General features: G+C 37.6%; 4 protein-coding genes across 8 annotated transcripts in view; 3 read left to right on the forward strand and 1 right to left on the reverse strand.

The window, feature by feature from the left end:
• NaCP60E (Na channel protein 60E) overlaps window positions 1-3,958 on the forward strand; it is a 192,703-nt gene extending 188,745 nt beyond the window's left edge. For 3 of the 5 annotated variants that reach the window (XM_076124749.1, XM_076124750.1, XM_076124751.1), the window contains one exon: window positions 544-3,958. In XM_076124749.1, the coding sequence (XP_075980864.1) occupies window positions 544-821 (278 nt within the window). In that variant the 3' untranslated portion in view covers window positions 822-3,958. The remainder of the gene's footprint in view (window positions 1-543) is intronic. The other 2 variants (XM_076124752.1, XM_076124753.1) reach the window with 1 other exon arrangement.
• Window positions 3,959-4,161: 203 nt separating this feature from the next.
• Window positions 4,162-5,670, reverse strand: ND-18 (NADH:ubiquinone oxidoreductase subunit 18). Its single transcript, XM_076124754.1, has 3 exons — window positions 5,519-5,670; window positions 5,246-5,402; window positions 4,162-4,662 (listed from the first exon to the last, which is right to left on the reverse strand). The coding sequence occupies exons 1-3, from the start codon at window positions 5,569-5,571 to the stop codon at window positions 4,306-4,308; spliced, it is 567 nt and encodes a 188-aa protein (XP_075980869.1). The 5' UTR covers window positions 5,572-5,670; the 3' UTR covers window positions 4,162-4,305.
• A 312-nt stretch (window positions 5,671-5,982) lies between these two features.
• LOC142979747 (inhibitor of Bruton tyrosine kinase) lies at window positions 5,983-19,887 on the forward strand. Its single transcript, XM_076124883.1, has 15 exons — window positions 5,983-6,215; window positions 6,759-7,137; window positions 7,741-7,918; window positions 8,592-8,809; window positions 12,131-12,319; window positions 12,677-12,913; window positions 13,360-13,496; window positions 13,894-14,028; window positions 14,382-14,679; window positions 15,252-15,374; window positions 15,908-16,184; window positions 16,794-16,980; window positions 17,410-17,611; window positions 17,902-19,140; window positions 19,666-19,887. The coding sequence occupies exons 2-15, from the start codon at window positions 6,973-6,975 to the stop codon at window positions 19,795-19,797; spliced, it is 3,717 nt and encodes a 1,238-aa protein (XP_075980998.1). The 5' UTR covers window positions 5,983-6,215; window positions 6,759-6,972; the 3' UTR covers window positions 19,798-19,887.
• Window positions 8,837-10,527, forward strand: LOC142979748 (uncharacterized). The gene has a single exon (XM_076124884.1). The coding sequence runs from the start codon at window positions 9,460-9,462 to the stop codon at window positions 10,507-10,509; it is 1,050 nt and encodes a 349-aa protein (XP_075980999.1). The 5' UTR covers window positions 8,837-9,459; the 3' UTR covers window positions 10,510-10,527.
• Window positions 19,888-20,034: the final 147 nt, after the last annotated feature.

The following is a 20,034-nucleotide window of genomic DNA, read 5'->3' on the forward strand; positions in this document are numbered from 1 at the left end:
ATGGCGTGTTTGACAATTGGCCTTTGGGCAGAGCCCTGTTTGTTTTAAAAATTGCAGGATAGTGCGTGAAGCTTGTGCATGCTTATAGCCATAGACCCCGAGTTTCCTGCTTTCGTAGCTAAATGTCAGCATGAAAATAATGTAATGTGTAAGTCTGTAGATCTGTTCTTAGTCTCTCCTTCACTTTTAACGCATCACAGGAGTTCGTAAGTATAAATCTGTTTTTATCATACCTACTACTAATATCATTACTGACATCTTCAACTAGTACCTACTGATTTGTCAACACAAACGGCACCATCAACACAACACAATGAAGACACTACTGAAATAGCCGCTCTTAGATCAACTCCAAACTATCACGAGATATTCAACTAGCAAAAACTTCAGCAAATTCGACTACAAAGTAGATGCTTTAACACTCAATCGAAGCACCAAAGGGCATCACAGGACAAAAAGAAGACTGAGCAAAATTAGTATGAAAAATAAATATACATCCAGAACCTCATAGAAAATTCATCTCGTTCGTTTTTTATTGGCCAGGTTCCCTTCGTTTGAGCTCTCGGCGCAGCTCAATGCGGCGAGTCACGCCACCTGCACGTGCCCGCACGCCGTCTCCTCAGCAACAGGCGACGACGGTAACAACGACTACTGCGGCCATCGCCCCCGCGCAGCCCGCACAAGGCAACAACAGTGCAGTCAGCATTCTGGTGACGGAAGCTTCGCCGGACGCAGCGCCGCCGCCAGCAGCACCACCGACTGTTGTTCGCGCTCTTGTGCACCGGGAGTCCGACGAGCGACCAGATTCCCGCCCCAGCTGATCCACAACTCCCGAGCTCCCCGAGAGCTCCCGAGAAGCCCCGAATACTGCCGAGCACTGACTGTCGATCGCGTGCTCACGGCGGTACGACGTCATCTTGTGATTTTTAACTTTAATTAATTAGCCCCGTTGATGGTGTATGTTGAGATAGATGTGACATTTCGTTAGAGGACCTCGTCGGGGGTCATAAGTTCCGGTAGTAACGTTAAAGGAGACTTTAGTTTTGTTATTTAGGCGGAACTGAAATGGATATTTATCTCAACTTTAAATAAAATAGATAGTTAATACATTAAAACCGGGAACTTCCAGAGACGTTGCAATAAAATTTTCATTAGTATCTCGTCGAATTCAATAGCTTTACGATATGAGAGTGCGGTGAGACGCTCAACACGCAAGTTGCAGTACACGCAGTTAGATAACTTCGTTTGTAGACGCTTCGTTAGATTAATGTTGCTGAATACGATGTCTTGGATTGTGCAAACAACGGGTAACACGTTTCTAAAGTTCTCTCGAGATAATTGTGAACGTTTTAACTTGTCGGTAACATACAAATACCGACAAGAACGTTGTACCTATTTATTCTCAATAGTTCGAAATTAAATCGGTACTCTACATCTATAAACCTCATTCTATTTGTACGATCCAAAGCTCGGTAGGACAGCAGTTTTTATGAAATTTAAATATTTATTTAAGTAGATACGCTATTCGAGACCAGTCTCAAGTTGGTTGAAAATCAATTTGTTGTTGTAAATAGTATTTGTATATGAGAATGACTGATCACGTCACCGTATGTCGATAAAATTATTGTAATGCGTTTTTCGATTCGCCCATGAGATAATTTATCGATTGTTTATCGATTTAGCGCCTCAGTAACAATTCAGGCTTCTAAATTAATATTTTATAGTTTAATGCCCATATAAAACGTCGTTAAAGTTGATATATTTAGAAATTAAGTATTTGAAAATCGATAATCTGATGGCAATACAGTAATTCAGTGTTACCATATTATGAAAAAGCTTTATTACTAATACAAAACTTTCGAAAGTTGTTTAGATCCTTCTATTTTCCTTACTATACCAATTTTTGCCTATTCATGATGCCATGATCCCATTACTAGACAATATCTTTCACCATAGACGGACTGACATACAAGTATTTCTATAACAATCCATTTAATTTATTTAATAGTTTCAATCTTCAACCCATCTTCGTCACTTCAACCAATTATTAAGAATTTCTGAACTATTGTTGATTGTATCGATATACCGATTTTCACTCAAATACGACATCTCCATAATATACAGATAGGTTAAATATAAACATACGCAAACAGTCGCTAGTCGCAACGATTCGCACAAAACTCTATAGGTACTTACTAGGAGTAGCTTCCGAATTAACATTTATGTTTCTAAATACATATTATACAGTAGCGCGATTCTCTACAGTCGATAGTATCGAATATCAAGAGTTTGACATTCTAAACATACTTCAAAATAGTTCTTACGACGCCCGCTAGAGGCGCTGTTCAGATTTTCTTATAAAGTTTCTCGATAGCTGGTTGTTGATAGTAGATAGTGAGAGGGTATCGCGCTACAGTTATAAATCTTTTTAAGTGCCAATTCTATGTTACGTTTTAATGTTGGAACAATAATTACATAAAAATTTATATCTTAACCCGACATATAAGATACGTGTAGGAATTATTGACGAGAATCACACATTTTACCCAAATTATATTATTTTTGTTATAAGATATAAAACTGGTACAATTAACAATAAAAGTCGTGAAATTGAGTAAGATGACCCAATTAATAATCATCAGAAATAGTACCAAGTATTATCTACTTATTGCAGTTATTCTTTAATTTTTTATTTCAACGACACCTCGTTTAATGAATGAAAATGATATAAAGTCGTAATAAAATTAAATTTGTTGATATTTAGCCCGTCCATACGTTCATTTACTCGTTGTTTTATAGTTGTAACATTAGCTGCTAACAGTGTTAACATGTTGCTATTATAGATGCACAAAGTGTATAATACTTTGGCTCACGTATCATCGGCCCGAAAAGTGATCACGCCTTATTTTCCCGTGAACGAACCTTCAATCACTTTTGGTACCGATCGTACACTGACGACGTAAATTAACTTAGGACGTGTAAAGCATTCAATTAATAACATTGAATCGTTGATTTTAATAGGTCATAATAAATAACATAGAATTAGCTTTTTTTCTAAAAGAAAGTTTAAAAAAGAAAATTTTAAAAAATTCTCTAGGAGTATTATTGTGCAGGTACATTTTGAAACCCCAAATATTTTCCATTTAGCAAGGACCAAGACTTATTTTTGTTTAAACATTTTTATCTCAATTTACTAATGATATTCTTGACCAAAACATTTTTAATTAATTTGTACTTAGAATTTTCGAGGCCTGTATCGAATTATGCTAGAAGTTTAGAAGCTGCCACCTTGTAACATAATATTATATTTATAACACCTCGCTTTACGACAAGTTTTACACATTTGCTTTGAACCCTTAGATATCTCAATAACAACCCACTCACTATTAAATATTTTCAATTTTAAATGAGAACGCATGATAATATTGTTCTAATAGTATAGATAGATTTCTCAATATTGTTCATTACTATGTAAATAAAGAAAGATGCAATAATTTTTCATAATTTTATCTATAGTCAAAACTTGAAGAGGTTGTTAGATTACTTTTAGGGCTCGTGCACACCGTTGTAGATCGACGAACAGTTCTGTCGATGTATTAAAATGTATGGGCTACTTTAAAACTAAATGTAAAACCGCCTCAATTAAACTTACGATGTGATTAAATAAATTAGGCATGCGATCGACGCATCAAACTGTTCCGTCGATGATGTGTATCGTCTGCGCGAGCCCTTAAACTATAATTCATATGTACGATGTACATGTAAAACTATTGTAGTTAGTGAAATTGCAATATTTAAAACATGTGTTGGGCATGGTTCGATTTGTGTAACATATGTTTAAATTGTATGATATGTAAATAAAAACTTTAAGTGAGACCTGCGAAATATGATTTTCTTCCGAGGTACAAAATATAAATTAACCATGTTGAAAACTATGATTAAATGAAAATATAGAAAACATTGCATTTTTATTGTTCCTCTATCCTAACAAAACTAAACTATTGTGTAGAATTACTATGGAAAGAAGGTCTAAGCAATATTAAATCTAACCACATTGATGTGGCTCAGGGCAATAAATGCCAGAAATTTAGAAATATGACAATTCAATTCTCTCTGAATCTAAACATACATATAAAGGTACTAAAATAACAATTACATATAAACATGAACATAATCTTTATTCAGGTTTAGCTATTAATAATATTTCGTAACATTGCAAATTGGTTGCTACTCCATGACTGATAATTTAAATTAAATTGTCTATGACGTTATAAAAATCAGGAATCAGAAATTATACTAACACGTCTACTTAGTGGAGACCCTGGTGCGACGATTCCAGCTGAAGTTCAAACCGTAGCTTTTCGGTCTGACTGGTTTCTCAATCTTAGGTGTATCAAGGTACCAGCACCAACCATTCTTTTCACAGAGCTCGATAGCTTCATCTGGGGTTCTGAATTGCACTTTCATGTTGGAGAGTGGGTCACCGGTGGATGTCCAGCCCATCAGAGGGTTTTCCCAACGTTGACGGGTGTCAAACTCCATTTCCCAATGGTGAATGTTGTTGGTGCCACTCTGCATGGCATTCTTGGGAGGCTGGTAGATGCGCACGCGACGTGTCCTGATGTGCTCCTCAGGGACACCGCTGATGGGGGTTAGGTCTACCTGAAAATTTTATAGGCTGTTGTGAGCTTTATATTTTAAATCAAGTAATTTCATAATAGGAAAACAAATTAAAGTTATATAGTGTGCAGGGGTCCAGGAACTATAAAAGCATCCTATACACATAGATGAAAGCATAACCAAGAACATATTACTTAACCAAATTACTAGCAGTAGTAATTGTATGGAGTAAGTATGATTCTATGGAGCCATTAATAAAGAGGTATCCTAATGGATAGTATGAAATTAATGTAAGCACAACAGCAAAATCAGTACCCACGTTTGCTGCTAGGCTCATACACTGCTGTGTAAAGACCTTTACCCCAAACAATCCAATCATTGTAGTCCTAACCAGGCAAACAAAGACTTATTCATACATACATTTTTATCTATATATATACATCTTATACATTAGCTTAACTGCAGGCTTTAGAAAAGACTTAGTAGAAGTTTTCTATTCGTCAACTGTATTTACTCCTAGTTTGCAATGTTAAAAGTGTAATATCTAATAGTTCAGATATTCTAGCGAAACGATCATTTAAAAAGGCAATATAACTCTAGTTCTGTATTAAAAGTTAGTATTTACCTTGCTAGAGACCGATATGGTTGACTCCAGAGCAGCATTCTGGCGTGCCTCTTCAGGCAAAGAGAGTACCGCCTCATTGTCAATTATTGGAGCCTCTTTACGTTTGTAAGGGTCGTCAGCATAGCGGACAGAGCATGTCGAAAACGCAGGGAGAGATCTGAAAATAACAACTTAACCATTAGCACGTAAGTTCAGAAAGATTGACTACGACTACGTACATACACCATTCTATGAATATTTTACTACATTCGCTTCTATTGTTTTCTCGCTTACCTAGACAGCTGGGTTCTAGATAGACCCGCAGCACGGCTAATCACCTGAAACATGTTATTTTTTACGTAACAATTGCTATGAAAACGAAAATATAGTGCGCTCTTGGACCTAAGTTGTCAATGTCAAATTTTGACAACGCTTGTGACATAACAATTTTATATTGCCATGCTTATTTGCCGTCATGCGGCTGTACCTTTACCTACAATAGACTTAGTAGTCAGTTATTTAGTCGACTTTTAAGTACGAAGGTGTCTGAAAAAAAATGTAAATGATTGACAATTGATCAGATGATAAATAAGACCCCTGGAAACAATACAAAATTTAATACAAAAATATATACCTAGGCCAGTGTAACATTTGTTTAATAGTAATTATTATTATAATCTAATAGGTTAGCGAATCCAATATCAAATATCCATCAATCTCAATTAAATCGCATCACTATCGTCGCTGTCTCTCTCTGCTGTTGCTTGCTGTCACAGAGTTGTAATGTCAAAGTAGTCGGATGCGAGATTCGCATTATAATTTCTGCATATACCAATAAATCGAAGCATTTAACACATTATTCGCTAAAATCGTATGTAATAAACTGTTACCAGAATTATATGTGCAATTTATTTTCTTATTTAACGTGAAATATGGCCTTCTACACATCCTTCGAGCCTAGCCGACTTCAAACAGCTGTTTTCTTGTAAAGGTAAAGTACTTTTTTTGATATTTATTTTAATAATGTCTATAAATATATAGTCTAGTCTTCATTTAGCTTAACAAGCCTCTCTCTTCTTGTTATTATGTATATTGTGTTATTACTAAATTCGGACTAGCCGGTGTCACCTATCTTTCGACCTTGAGAAACTTGATACGAAAATGTTTTGACTTGGATACAACGATAATCATTTCCTCAACAAATCTGTTAGAATTCTAATGTTTCTTTCCGATTCAAATTCAATAAGTCAATGAATATAAAGAAAATAATCTGTATTGTAATTTATATTTTAGCTAATTTTTAAAATCTTGTTAGTAAAATTATGCTGAAACATTTTAAGGCTAATCTTACCAGTATGTGTTCTGTGTAATGCAGAATGCTTATTTATTCTAATAAGAAAAGTAAACAAATTGAAATTAACCATTGCATTTCCTCTAATAAGTAGTTCACAACATTAAACTTTCTGTGTAAATGTCCTGCATACCTACATCAGGAACTACACTAAATATTAATAAAACAACTTTTTCTTTACAGATTGCCTTCAAAACAATCATGTCCTGCTAAAAAGGAAGACCGTAGCTCCTACGGGAGCTACCTGAGTAGCGCACTACTCGTACCTGCAAATTGCTCATAGACATTAATCACGAGTTTTCATCAACATATCTGCAGATTATTTACATAAGAGAATCTAGTCTTCACATACTAAGGATTTGTAGTATATTTTTTACGGACATATAGACCAATAATTATGAGTAAGCACAAAGTTGAAGTAGACTGCACCTCACGGTGTCGGTCTAGAGTCCACGGACAGGCTATAACAAGTGCGATTACGAAGAGATCGGTCAGTGATGAAGCACTGGCCAGCTTTATCAAAGGTACATGCGCTAATTTCGTGAAAGCTTTTGATTGTGAGGTAAGTGATTTTGATATGTTAGATTACATAATATTATGCAACTATGTGAAACTATATGCAATTTGTCTTTGTATTTACTTATTGTTATATACTAATTGTAATAATTGAGTGCTGAGTCTTGTTAAGTTAAAGAAAGACATGCACATATTATGTAAATATTCTGTAAACTTGCATGGAAAATTTATGATTGTTTAACTTATATGAAAGCAAAATGTTGTCATAATATAAGTTTATATTGTTAGAATTTTATTGTTATAATGATAAGAAAAATAACAGTTTTGTATTAATGGAGATTTATTTAAAATGAGATTAGTATTATCTAACTGCTAGATGGTAGAGTGTGACTGCTGATAAAATCTGCAGATTCAGTGTTGGACTTTTCAATTTGTATTCAAATAATAGCACAGTTTAGCTTATTACCTGATATAAAAATAGGTCCATATACTCATCCTTTATTACATAAAAATTGAAAATGGAAACATAATACGGTAGTACTATTACTTATTCTATGACAAAAGTGTATTTCATACACCTCAGCCTTTACCGGTGGTTATAAGCTACATAATGCTAGGTGGTATATATATATTTTTATTGCATTTTAAGGGTCGCACAGCCCTACACATGGCTGCGTCGCGTGGCAGAATTCATCTGATGGATTGGCTTATCCGCCACTCGTCAGAGGCTTTCAAGAATGCGCGCGATCGTGAATCCGGATATACACCCTTGCACCGAAGCATTTTTTATGGACAAATACATGCTGCTGTAGGACTTATGAAGATTGGTAAATATAATTTTATATAGTCTTAATAAAATACAGTTTATCATGAAGTCAAAGTCAAGATTATTAACATTTCCTCATGAGGGACAGAAATTAATTAGCTTAGTAGGGTATATGACTTTTGCTTTAGGCAATTTGGCCATGCCTAATACATTTATTTATGATAGGGATGTTAAACTACTTTAGTCATGACCAGGTGGCACTGCCAGGCAGAAAAAGGTAAACAATAAACACATTTTCCCCATATAGTAGGTAATTTTAATATGTTAATCATGCAACTTTTTAGGTATATTGAATACATACTCATGAATTATGCGCGCCAATCTCAGAAAATACTAGAGAGAAATAAAAAAATATCAAGGAAGGCTCATAGGCTATATAATATGACTAGCTGACCCGCGCAACTTCGCTTGCGTCACATAAAAGAGAATAGGTCATAATTGCCTCGATAAATGGGCTATCTAACACTGAAATATTTTTTTATATCGGACCAGTAGTTCCTGAGAGTAGCGCGTACAAACAAACAAACAAACTCTTCAGCTTTAGAATATTAGTATGGACCAATAGGAGTGGATCAGCGATAAACAATGTTGAAAATAACGGAAAAAAAACTGAAGTCCCCAAATTGCGGGCGACCATTAATCATCTATAATCACAATATAATTCTTATCCCTAGGTGTAAACACAGACATAGTAGACAAAGATGACTACAGGGCTCTAGAGCACGCAATGCTGGACCGTCAGTACATGTACAAGCACGAAGGCACGCAACCCAGCGAGGTGTACGTGTGGGGCAACAACTCCAACTACACGCTAGGAACGGGCACTCAGCAGGAACGAACCACGCCTGAGCTGCTGACCTGCTTCAATAGAGCTAATACTTATATCAAACAGGTAATTATTCAGATTTTAAAAATTATATGGTAAGGTATGAGAGTAATAAGGGAGAAATAATTAATTTGTAACATTGCTTACTATATTTAGCAGGGAAGAGATATCAAAAAAGGCTGGTAAGAGCCTCCTGGCCACTCTTTATATTCGTCAAATATTTTTTTAGATTTAATGCACATCACAAGTCATTGCACAAATTAATTTTATTGTCTTAACCTACATTTGACTCACGGAGACAATTCTCTCGATCGATTTATTTAATGTCCAAGTCATGTTCATGTTCGTAAACTGTTTTGTATTTTTGCCATTTTTTCCGGTAAAACATAGAAATACCTGTATTACCAAGGCAGGCAATTTGATCCCATATGGTCCATTTCACATCGAAGCCGTCACGCGATGTTTCGCCTCACTGCTCTTATACGTTGTCTCGAAACACAATAAACATTGATCTCTATTTACAAAATACACGACATTTTTGAGGATCGTACACGGCTAAAATATTCTTCTTTCTGATTTTATCAACTGCCAGAAAACATTAAAACTAATATGACAAAATAAATGTCATCGACTTTTAAATGTCTATCGTTTTGGAAAGGACTTGTTTATTTACAATTTATTTTAAATATTCAATCAGCCATTGAAAACAGTTCAAAATGCACTCAATTAACTTGCCTCGGACATGTTTGGGGTTCACAAACATATTGTTTTTCGTACTGGGTACCATTGGGTTCGTGATTTGCTTGTGGTGTGCGGTCAACACTGATTTCTTCCGAGACGTGAACTACACTGTGACGAAGAGCTCTGTCGTTGATACTATCGCCAAGTTCATCAATATGAAACTATGGGTCACTCCGGTAACAATGATTCTCATACCAATAACTGTACTCGCGATGATGACCTCGTGTTGCGGAGTCCTAGGGGCGGGCTGTAAGATCAAATGCGCGATCAAGTCCTACATATTCCTCTCAACAGGACTGTCCGCTATAGCCTTCTGGTTATTCTTTATAACTGGAATATACAACATTTACACAAACAACGACAGAACAAGGAACTCTATGCAAGTATCATTGCACGAGTATTACGGGAAGGAGAACGATTTGATTACATTTGTGTGGAATTATATCATGATAAACCATGAATGCTGCGGCGTGGTCACGTACAGAGATTTCTACGGTTCTCCGTGGCATAAAGCACATCCTGGGAAGTTGTACCCCGTACAGTGTTGCGTGTTATCTAACGTGACGACTCTGAAGCCTTTGTCGAAAGACTGCACTGTCAGTCTAGGACCGGACACACTGTGGCACAAAAGCGGTTGTTTCCTGGCGCTACAATCAGCGATTATAAGGAACAAAGGGAAGATCATATTCTACATAGTACTGATAGGGATCATGTATTTCATAGTGACGTTATTCGCTTATTGTTTAATTAGAGGGGAGCCTTTGCTGGGTTCCATGGCTGGGAAGTTTACGGACTTTTTGCCGCCGAAAGGCCGAGCAGATGCGGCCAAGAGTAATAATAATAATATAGTGGTGACGCCTTCGAACATGTCTTTAGGGAACGTGATGTACAACACTACAGAGCATCATCCGAAAAGGGTCGTCAAAGTGGTGTCCGCGGCGAATCCTTTTCAGTCTTATTCGTTCACGCCTAACGCGTATGGTCAAGAGACCATGCGGCCCTATCCTCAATCGTACAGATACTGATAATAAATGTATTGTTATTTATTATGATTGTGTATTCATTTACTTCGTCGTGAGCTCGGGACAGATAAGCTATCTAGTTTGAGTACTCGTGTTCATAATTAGCTAACGTAATTAAACTATTTAGTGAAATGAACTTACAAAATAGATTGATAACTGCCAATGCTGTGAATATTAGTCATTGTTTGATGTTACGTGGAGAACCCTACACATAACATGTTATAACTATTTAGAATATTTGAGAAATAATTAAAGTTGCTCACCAAATAAGTCATATACTCGTGCACGTAACACATATTACTCGATTCAATTCACTTCGAATCTACCTACTTCATAAGGAATACATGCTGTGTCCGTCAAAATGGCGGTTGGAAAGTCATGAAATCGAATGAAACGTGCTCTATTATTTTGTAGTGTTTTGGTAGTATTTAGTAGCTAAGCAAAAATATTTAGTAGTATTACCAATACGATATGAAACGAAAAACAAAATCCGCCGCCAAGCTGATGTCTGGTTGGCGGGTGGTAATTGAACGGCGTGAAATGCTTTACATTTTTATATGTCAGATTTTAGTAGTCTATTGGTAGGTAAATAAAATAACATTAATCTTATCTACGTGCTAATAGTTTACAAATTAAAGGCATCACACACACTACATCGAGTACGCCTACGCATATTATCACAGCAATGTTACTTACGAGTGTCATTGTTATTAGTCTGGAGGAGTATTTTTTATAATTTATGTTACCGTTGTTTTACACTAATAAAAAACGAATATATTAAATTTTATGCAAATGGATAGGGAACATATTTTTTATTATGATTATTGCTTAACAACAGTAACATACAATATAAAAACTCCTCCAGACTAATAACAATGACACTCGTAAGTAACATTGCTGTGATAATATGCGTAGGCGTACTCGATGTAGTGTGTGTGATGCCTTTAATTTGTAAACTATTAGCACGTAGATAAGATTAATGTTATTTTATTTACCTACCAATAGACTACTAAAATCTGACATATAAAAATGTAAAGCATTTCACGCCGTTCAATTACCACCCGCCAACCAGACATCAGCTTGGCGGCGGATTTTGTTTTTCGTTTCATATCGTATTGGTAATACTACTAAATATTTTTGCTTAGCTACTAAATACTACCAAAACACTACAAAATAATAGAGCACGTTTCATTCGATTTCATGACTTTCCACCCGCCATTTTGACGGACACTACATGCTGACAGTTATAAAATAGGTACCTCAGATTATAACTTTTACGCTGACAACGAATTTCAAACGTTGAATTACTCTCAGTAATATTAGAGAAACGAACGTAACTACAGCCACTTCGTAAACATCGTGTAAAGGGTGCGCAGGTGTCACCCGTGAACATGCCCGGCGGAGTACCTACAATACCTACCTGCTAGCTTATAGCATTGAACATAGGTAGACTGGCAGAAAAATGCCCCTGGCATTAAGTCCGCCTTTATACAAATTTGTATATTAAGATTAAATAAATAAATAAATACAGATATGACTTAAATACGGCTAAGTACTAAACACTGCAGCAACGTAAGTGTCGTCAAATATAAATATCTACGTAACAAACTTTTGTTTTTCCCAGGTGTGTCTAGGCAAGTTCCACAGCGTGTGGCTGTCGGACGCGGGCGAGGCGTGGTGCTGCGGCCAGCTGGCGCGCGCCGGCGGCCCGCACGCCACCGCGCTGCGCCCCACTCCGCTCAGGCTGGCCGAGCCCTGCGCCGCTATAGCCATCACTATCAACTCTACCATCTTTCTACTCGAGAGTGGGATGGTATGTATGAGAGCAGTTTTTGTTGCGTAAAATAACAGCAAAGCTACAGAACAGTTGTTATAATGAAAAAAGTAGAGATTGTATGAAGATTTATTTCTGACAAGATTTTTATTAAGTACGCCAGCTAGTTTTATATTTTCACCTATATTTTGCCAATACAACATTTACCGTCTTCCATGACGCACGTATCTCTGGTTCGACCTACTTCATTCAGAGAACACGTAAAGCAATCTATCGTCTCACGATGTTTTAAGAGTGATGCTATAAGTAATATAAATATTTTTTTTTATTGTAGCACTTAAGTTAAAGCATCAGTTCGAATTATAATATAGAATTAATGTGTGTATTACATTCCAGGTGTTACAATACGCACTAAACAGCACAGACAACATGAGTCAGTCCAGCACTCAGGCGCCGAGCTCCATCAAGCTGAGCTCTGTGAAGCCGCTGCTCAAGTTGTCGGCGGCGCTGGGCGTGTGCGCGGCGCGGGCGCACGCGGCCGTGTGGAACACGCGCGCCGTCTACACGTGGGGCAACAATGTCGGACAACTTGGACATTCTAATGACGATAAGATTGTTGCGGCACCTAAACGGGTAAGTTAATCTTTATTTTTTTTATTTACAATCAAATATTATGTTATTATGTCGGATAATCTGCCTTATAGAAACATTTTTTATTATTTCGATTAAACTCGCATTAAATTGTTCTTGGCTTATAAACTTTCGCGTTGCATTTTTAATATGATAGGATGTTGGATCATTTCATTTTAAGATAAAATTCGTGTTCGCGTTAATTCCTTTATCCTATTATTTATTACTGTACACAGGAGACTATAGGCACACTTGCGATAAATGAGTGACTAATAAAAAGCTTCAGTCCGTAATCATTTATATTTTAATTTTATATAATATTTTCAACAAAACAATTGACTGGACATAAGTATTTTGCATGAGCCCTTTACGAGTACTAGTTAATAGATTTTCCATGAACCCAGTCAACTAGTCTATCCACTAAAAATCAACGTTATAATAATTGTCAGGTAGCGATATCAATGAACAACAAAGAGGAGGCCGGCATACAGTTGGTGCACGCGGCGGACGCGGCCACCGTCATCACCACCAGCCGCGGAGACGTCTACCTTCTACACAAGTACATCTGCAAGAAAATCGCTATCAAGTAAGTGTTGTTTTGTTTTAAGCCTACTTCAGGAAGAAAATTGTTCCTCTTTATTACTGACAGTATTTAACGTTTCAACTGGTTTAGATACTATACTTAAGGTACATACTTGTAGCCAGGTGTCTTTTGCCAGCTCTTCTCATTGGCCCTGCCTTCCGAAGTGGGGGTTTGTTCTCTCTCTGTATCATTGACTGTCTTGTCAGCATTTGAACATTTTTTTTCTATTGTATGTATATATTCTCTTATGACGGCCCCTTTTGGTTCTATTCCCGGGTAGGTACCCTGTTGTAATAGTATTAGGCTCGCCCCCTGTTACATGACCAATAGCACTTTTCCTAAACTCTCACTAGGTCTTCGTGGTCAGTCTCCCTTTACTCACATTTTATTCATCTTTCAGACAGATAAACCTGAAACAGGTGTGTGTGGAAGCTAAAGTGAGTGAGAGTGGCGTGTACTCGCGCGTCACCGTGCTGCTACTGACCAACGTCGGACAACTGTTCATATGGCAAGACACTACCAACAAACTTACTAGGTAACTTGACTTTTATATTTCTTTACTGGAAATAAATGCTAGATAAATGCTACACTTAAAAACCTTTTACGATTTGTATAATGGAGGCTAAACGTGGCTTGCGCAGATCCACTGTGGTGTGTGTGTAGCAGATATAATAAATTGTTTCGTATGGGAATCAAGCCTACTAACTCTGCATACAGTGATGGCTGAGTGGTGGCCATCAATAAGCTTAAAAACTTATAAGTTTTTCTATATAAGTGCGGTTGCCCCACTGAAGTCTTGATCCGTCTTTATTTTGACTCTTTTTTGCTAGAACTATCATTTTTAAGTATACCTTTGTTAGTAGTAAAATTAATTAATTCCTTTTCCAGATGTGTATTTGGTTTAGTTCATCAAACGATTATAACAAACGTAGCCCTGACACACGACGCTCTCTACTTCACAACTAAATACGGCGAAGCGTTCATTGGCTCGATCTCGCGCAAGACCACGCCCACCGCACAGGCTCAACCAATCAAAAGAGAGAAAGACAAGGACAACAGATCCGCGCTCGTCAAGTTTTTAGAAAAGGACGACTGTACTTCAGTGAGGATATCGAAGATTTCGAACGTTTATAGAGCGGTGGCAATCGCTGTTGACAGTGAAGGAAATAATTTTGCTTGTCTACAGGTTTGTTCATATTACTTCATTATTTTGGTCTTATTATAGGGCATTCCTGTCCTACTGCTGGGCAAGAGTTTCCCGCAATTAGTATGGAAATAAGCTGACTACTTTTGACTAGGCTGCTGACCGAGTGCGATTTGGGTGTTGGTTATCAACGTTTATACTGTTATCCCCAAGATTTATCTGTCCGACTGTTTTGTATGCACCAATTTAATGTCTGACCGTATGTTATTGAAGTCTGATAAAGCGACAATACAAATTTTGTAAATGATTGCTTGATGTGAAGAAATGAATGCAAACAAATATTCACTCGCACATATAATCTATACTAATATTATAAAGCTGAAGAGTTTCTTTGTTTGTTTGTACGCGCTAATCTCAGGAACAACTGGTCCGATTTGAACTATATCATCACGCCACGACCAATAGGAGCAGAGTACCAATATTTTTTTTTACAAAAACGGGGAAAGTTTTGACTCATTCTTTCTTATGTGACGCAAGCGAAGTTGCGCGGGTCAGCTAGTTAAGTATAGTGGTGCTATGATGTGTTTCAGATTTATTTTGGTATTGTGTTATAGATAAAGCCGACCTGCGGCTTACGTTCCTTGCCGGAGTTATCACCGTCCAGTCTGTCCAAACACATGGAAACTTTACGAGAGACCGCCACCGAAGACGACTTGTTACATGATGTTATATTTAAGGTAAAACATTGTACTATTATTATTAAAACAATAATTATAATTTCTATGGAATTATTTTAAACGTGTGATCGGGGCTGGTGTATACGACTGCTGATATTGTCACAGGTTCGATTCCTTGGTGCTATTGTTTTTTTCTTATTTTTATAACAATATTCTCAATAATAGCTTAGACCATGGTAACGTGCCCGGTATATGGTAATAGACTCGCTTCCAATTACATGAAACTAACATTGAAATTGGCGAAACGCGGGCTTAATTATTTATTATACCTCTGCCTACATCTTCCGCTACAACAAGTCTGATAAAAATCCTACTAATATTTAAATGGAAGTATGTATGTGTTTGTTACTCTCAAGAAAATGCCCTTTGAAGGATTTTAATTTAATTTGGTACATTGATTAAACTTACTGATAATTTTTACCCTTGTAATTTTTTCACGCAGATGAAGTCGCGGGATGAAGCTAGTAAATAAATAAATATCAAACGCCTCATACAAAACAATTTCATTTTAACACGTTTTCATAATATTCTAGGTAGGCAACAAACAGTACCCAGCGCACATATTCATTATCGCTTCAAGCAGTGAGCTACTCTACAAAATGTACCAAGACGCCCGGGCGACCAATGACCATAAGCCTGAGATCACACTGGACAACGTGCACCCTGAGGCCTTCGACCGTATCATGAAGTTCATGTACACCGGCACTTGTGACGTCACGGAGTTAGGCCCGTGCGGACTCAAGATAAGGAGGGAGGAGCTGGTGGGCAAGAAGGAGAAAGAGAGTGAGGATGTTGATGAAGATGTTATTGGTGAGTTCTTATCCTACTATCCTACTAATATTATAAATGCAAGTTTGTGAGAATGTATGAATGTTTGTTACTCTTTCAAGCAAATACTTCTGAACCGATTACAATGAAATTTGGTATGTACTGATAGCAAAAGATCCAGAATAACACATAGGCTACTTTTATCCCGGAGTTCCCAAGGGATCGGGTTTTAAACGGGGAGGGTTGCCACGCGGACAAAGTCGCGGGCAGCCTTTAGTTATTTATATCATTATGTTGTTTAACGAATCTTCGCATGAGAGAATAGTCCGTCAGCCTAATAGTGGCAGAGTGTTATTGGTCTTTTCTAATTTATACTAGAACTAGCTTTTGCCCGCGACTTCGTCCGCGTGGTTTGTGACTTAGGACAGAATTTTCATTCAAACTTTCATTCCCTACTTTATCCCCTTGGGGATAGAATTGATCAAAATCCTTTCATAATGGATACTGTCTTACGTCATAACATCTAACTGCATGCCAAATTTTGGCCCGATCCGTCCATTGGTGGGCTGTGCGTTGATAGATCACTATAGCAGCCAGTCAGTCACCTTTGAGATACATATTTAGATAAGAATGGCAAAATATCATCAACAGAGAATCCATCAGAGATATCAGCATTCGAGGTGTACAAGAAGCAAGGCGACCGGTCGAAGCGGCGCAGTCGGCGCTGCACGGAGACCCCGCCGCGGCCGCACGTGTACTGCGACCCCGTCAAGCTGCTGCAGGCCACCGCCAAGCGACTGCAAGTGCTCGCGCTGCACAAACTGCTCGATAAGTTCTAGTTAGTACAATTATACTGTTGTAGTTTTAAGTTGTAAAATGTACATCTGCCCTGGGTAAACTGTAGTTGAATAGAACACAGTTGCCAAATAATCCTTCTGGCCATAACTGGAGTTTCGTAACGATAACATAGAAGAGAAAAAATCTTTATGCAAAGCTGTTACCATACAATTCGTATCTAGCGATTGTCAACTTGGATTGGGCTTAATTCTAATCAACTCGAGTTGAATTCTTTCCGACTCGAGTTTGGATTGTCCCGTATTTTTGTTTTTACTCGTAACACTCACTGAACTCGAGTTCAAGTCGTAACCATAACCCTACATTTAGGATAGGTTATCTGTCAGATAACCTATCCGATAATTTCGATGAAAATGTTTGTCAAAATTCGACCTTATAGTCATGAAACTGAATATTGTACTGAATGTTATAGTTACAAAGACGGCAACATCCGTCTGAAGGAGAGCGCAGTGTACAGCCGGGTGGTGTCGTCTCCGTGGCAGCGAGAGACGCTGGGCGAGCTGGTGGACACGCGCGTGGTGTCGCGCGACAACGTGGCCGTGCCCGCGCACAAGTGCGTGCTCGCCGCCCGCCTCGAGTACTTCCACGGCATGTTCATGCACTCCTGGACTGAGGTGAGGGTACAACCTTAAATCATACTAGTACTCCTACTCTCTGCTACTCTTTACAACATTATAACCAACTTGAGTTTTAAACAAATCGTTCTGGCTTTCCTTGTGGTTTTATTTTGTGAAAGTATGTAGCCTTGTTAATCTGGATGCTGTTGTTCATGCTACCCTTTTTACAATATTGATGCAGGAACTTATCTTTGAAAGAAGACACTTTCTTTGTCACCAGTAGATTTAGGTTTATTTCTAGTAGTAAACATTGCATATTTATTTAAGTATTTATTATTTTTTTACAGAGTAAACTGTTGTCAAAAGTGACTCTACCGATTAACTACGGCATTCTGCTGCCTGTCATCAACTTCCTCTACACGGACTTATGTCCGGAGTTAGATAACTGCGACAGTATTGACTTTATATGTAACCTGATGATTGTGGCCGATCAACTGTTCATCGGCCGCCTGAGAGAAATGTGTGAGGTAGCTCTCGCCAACATGATCACGCTCAAAAACTGCACAGAACTATGTCAGTTCGCACACACGTACAACGCGACACAACTAAAACAATGCTGTATGGAATTCATCTCACTCAACCTATGCAGTGTACTGGAAAACAGATCTTTAGATTTACTAGAACAAGAATTACTAGATGATATTACTACTTATTACTGCAAGTTCAATCCTATCATGTCTTCTAGAGTAATAACGCCGTTCTTCAATGCTCCAAGCGATGAAGTTATAGAAGAGTTTGCTAAGACCTACCCGGTCAATTTAGAGGTGACTGACGAAGAGTACAAAAAAGATGACAGCATCATAGAAGTGACTAAGAAGAAGAATAGGGGTAAAAAGATTGAGTACACTGACAGTGAGAAAGAACGAATGAGGTACGAATCTGTGAGTTCAATAACGTCATTGGACTTATCTAATGAAGTCTCCGGTGATATTACTTTGTCCTTGAGTAAGATATCTAAGGATTCCGAGAAAGGTTCTCGGGATAAGCAAGAGAAGTGGATCGAAGTGCCGTCGGCACAACAGAAACAGCAGAAAGTAGTCCAAGCCAGATTAAAAGCTATAACTAGTGCTAAAGATATTCTGAACGAAGCTCCCACCGAATCGTTTATGAAACTTACTAAGAGTAGCTCTTCCAGTGCCATGACAATACAAGAAAAATTGCCGACATCATCTCGTATGTCTGTGTCGCCTAAGGATTCTCCTATCGCCGAAATGGCAAGGAGTCCTCAAGGGAATATGTTTATAAGTCATGTTCAAGTGGGACCAAAATTATCGCAGAAGCAACGAAAGAAGTTAGCTTTACAGGGCAATGACTCTCCATCACAAAGTGTTGAGGACTACTTCAGTAAAGTAAACATTGGCAGTCCTCCCGAGAAGCCTAAGAATCCGTGGAAGATCTGTGAGGCGCCTGTAGCCAGCAGTAGTCCTAATTCAAAAGCCATTGAGTTCAATAAAATATTGACAGATCAGAAGAAACAGAAGGAAGACCACTCAAGAATCATGACTAAGCCGCTCAATATGACACAGGTATGGTTCAAAACTATGATGAAAATTGAGAAAATTCATGTTAGTTTTACATTCAGCTGGCTCAAATATGTTCTGGATAGGTCTTCTAATTATTTTCAATACCTTTGTACTTAGAACTTATAATCGAGCCATGGGCAAGGGAACGTTCACATCTGAGTGAAGATGCTTTGGGCGTAACTTAATTTGTATGGGCTTCGCACCGACGCATCATCGGTTGAGTGTCAACGGTTGAGTGTTTTTCTATACATTTGTCTGTTTTGGCGTTGCGCGACCGATTATACGCGACGTATGTTGTGTCGTCGTGTCAGATATGAACCTTCCCTGAGGGGTGGTCCATAAATGACGGAATGTGATTTATAAGTTTTAAACTACCTCCTGCTACATAAATAATTAGTTAGGCAATGAACTAATTTTAAGATAACCCTCAGTGGATTAATAGGAATTAATATCAGATGTTTAGACCTTTTTTTATAGTAGTTATACTATTTCCAAAAAGCTTTACTTATTATGTTATTTCTTTCACAGCTGGAGGACAAAGCCATAGAACAGCTAGAGAGGTTCTACAACATTCACGAGATAGACGATGAGTTGATCACAGTGCGCCGCATAGAGCTTCAAGTGTCCTCACCACAATGGATTCATACTGCCCCAAAGTGATTGTGCTATTTTATATACTTTACAAGTAACTATTGTTCTTATTATAAGATGTAATTAAATATTTTTATTAATATATGAAGTGACATACTATTCTGTTATTTTATTACTTCTCATCTCTTGTTATACATCTATATGCAATTGTAGACTATGAGATCTTCTGATTCCCGAGGTAGATAAGTGTTATCTGAACTTTACTTAATTATATAAGTACAGATATTTATCAGTAACAGTACTCTG

This window comes from Anticarsia gemmatalis, chromosome 17 (assembly GCF_050436995.1).
Source record: "Anticarsia gemmatalis isolate Benzon Research Colony breed Stoneville strain chromosome 17, ilAntGemm2 primary, whole genome shotgun sequence".
In the NCBI taxonomy this organism is placed as follows: Eukaryota; Metazoa; Arthropoda; class Insecta; order Lepidoptera; family Erebidae; genus Anticarsia; species Anticarsia gemmatalis.

Bases quoted from the DNA above. Each gene is read 5' to 3' on its own strand.
- LOC142979748 (XM_076124884.1), top strand. From the start codon at position 9,460: ATGCACTCAATTAACTTGCCTCGGACATGTTTGGGGTTCACAAACATA.
- ND-18 (XM_076124754.1), bottom strand. From the start codon at position 5,571: ATGTTTCAGGTGATTAGCCGTGCTGCGGGTCTATCTAGAACCCAGCTG. The intron at 5,403-5,518 runs GTAAGCGAGAAA...TGTTATTTTCAG, and splicing joins TCTAGAACCCAGCTGTCTAG to ATCTCTCCCTGCGTTTTCGA. The intron at 4,663-5,245 runs GTAAATACTAAC...TAAAATTTTCAG, and splicing joins CCATATCGGTCTCTAGCAAG to GTAGACCTAACCCCCATCAG.
- LOC142979747 (XM_076124883.1), top strand. From the start codon at position 6,973: ATGAGTAAGCACAAAGTTGAAGTAGACTGCACCTCACGGTGTCGGTCT. The intron at 12,320-12,676 runs GTATGTATGAGA...ATTACATTCCAG, and splicing joins TTCTACTCGAGAGTGGGATG to GTGTTACAATACGCACTAAA. The intron at 16,185-16,793 runs GTGAGTTCTTAT...TATCATCAACAG, and splicing joins TGTTGATGAAGATGTTATTG to AGAATCCATCAGAGATATCA.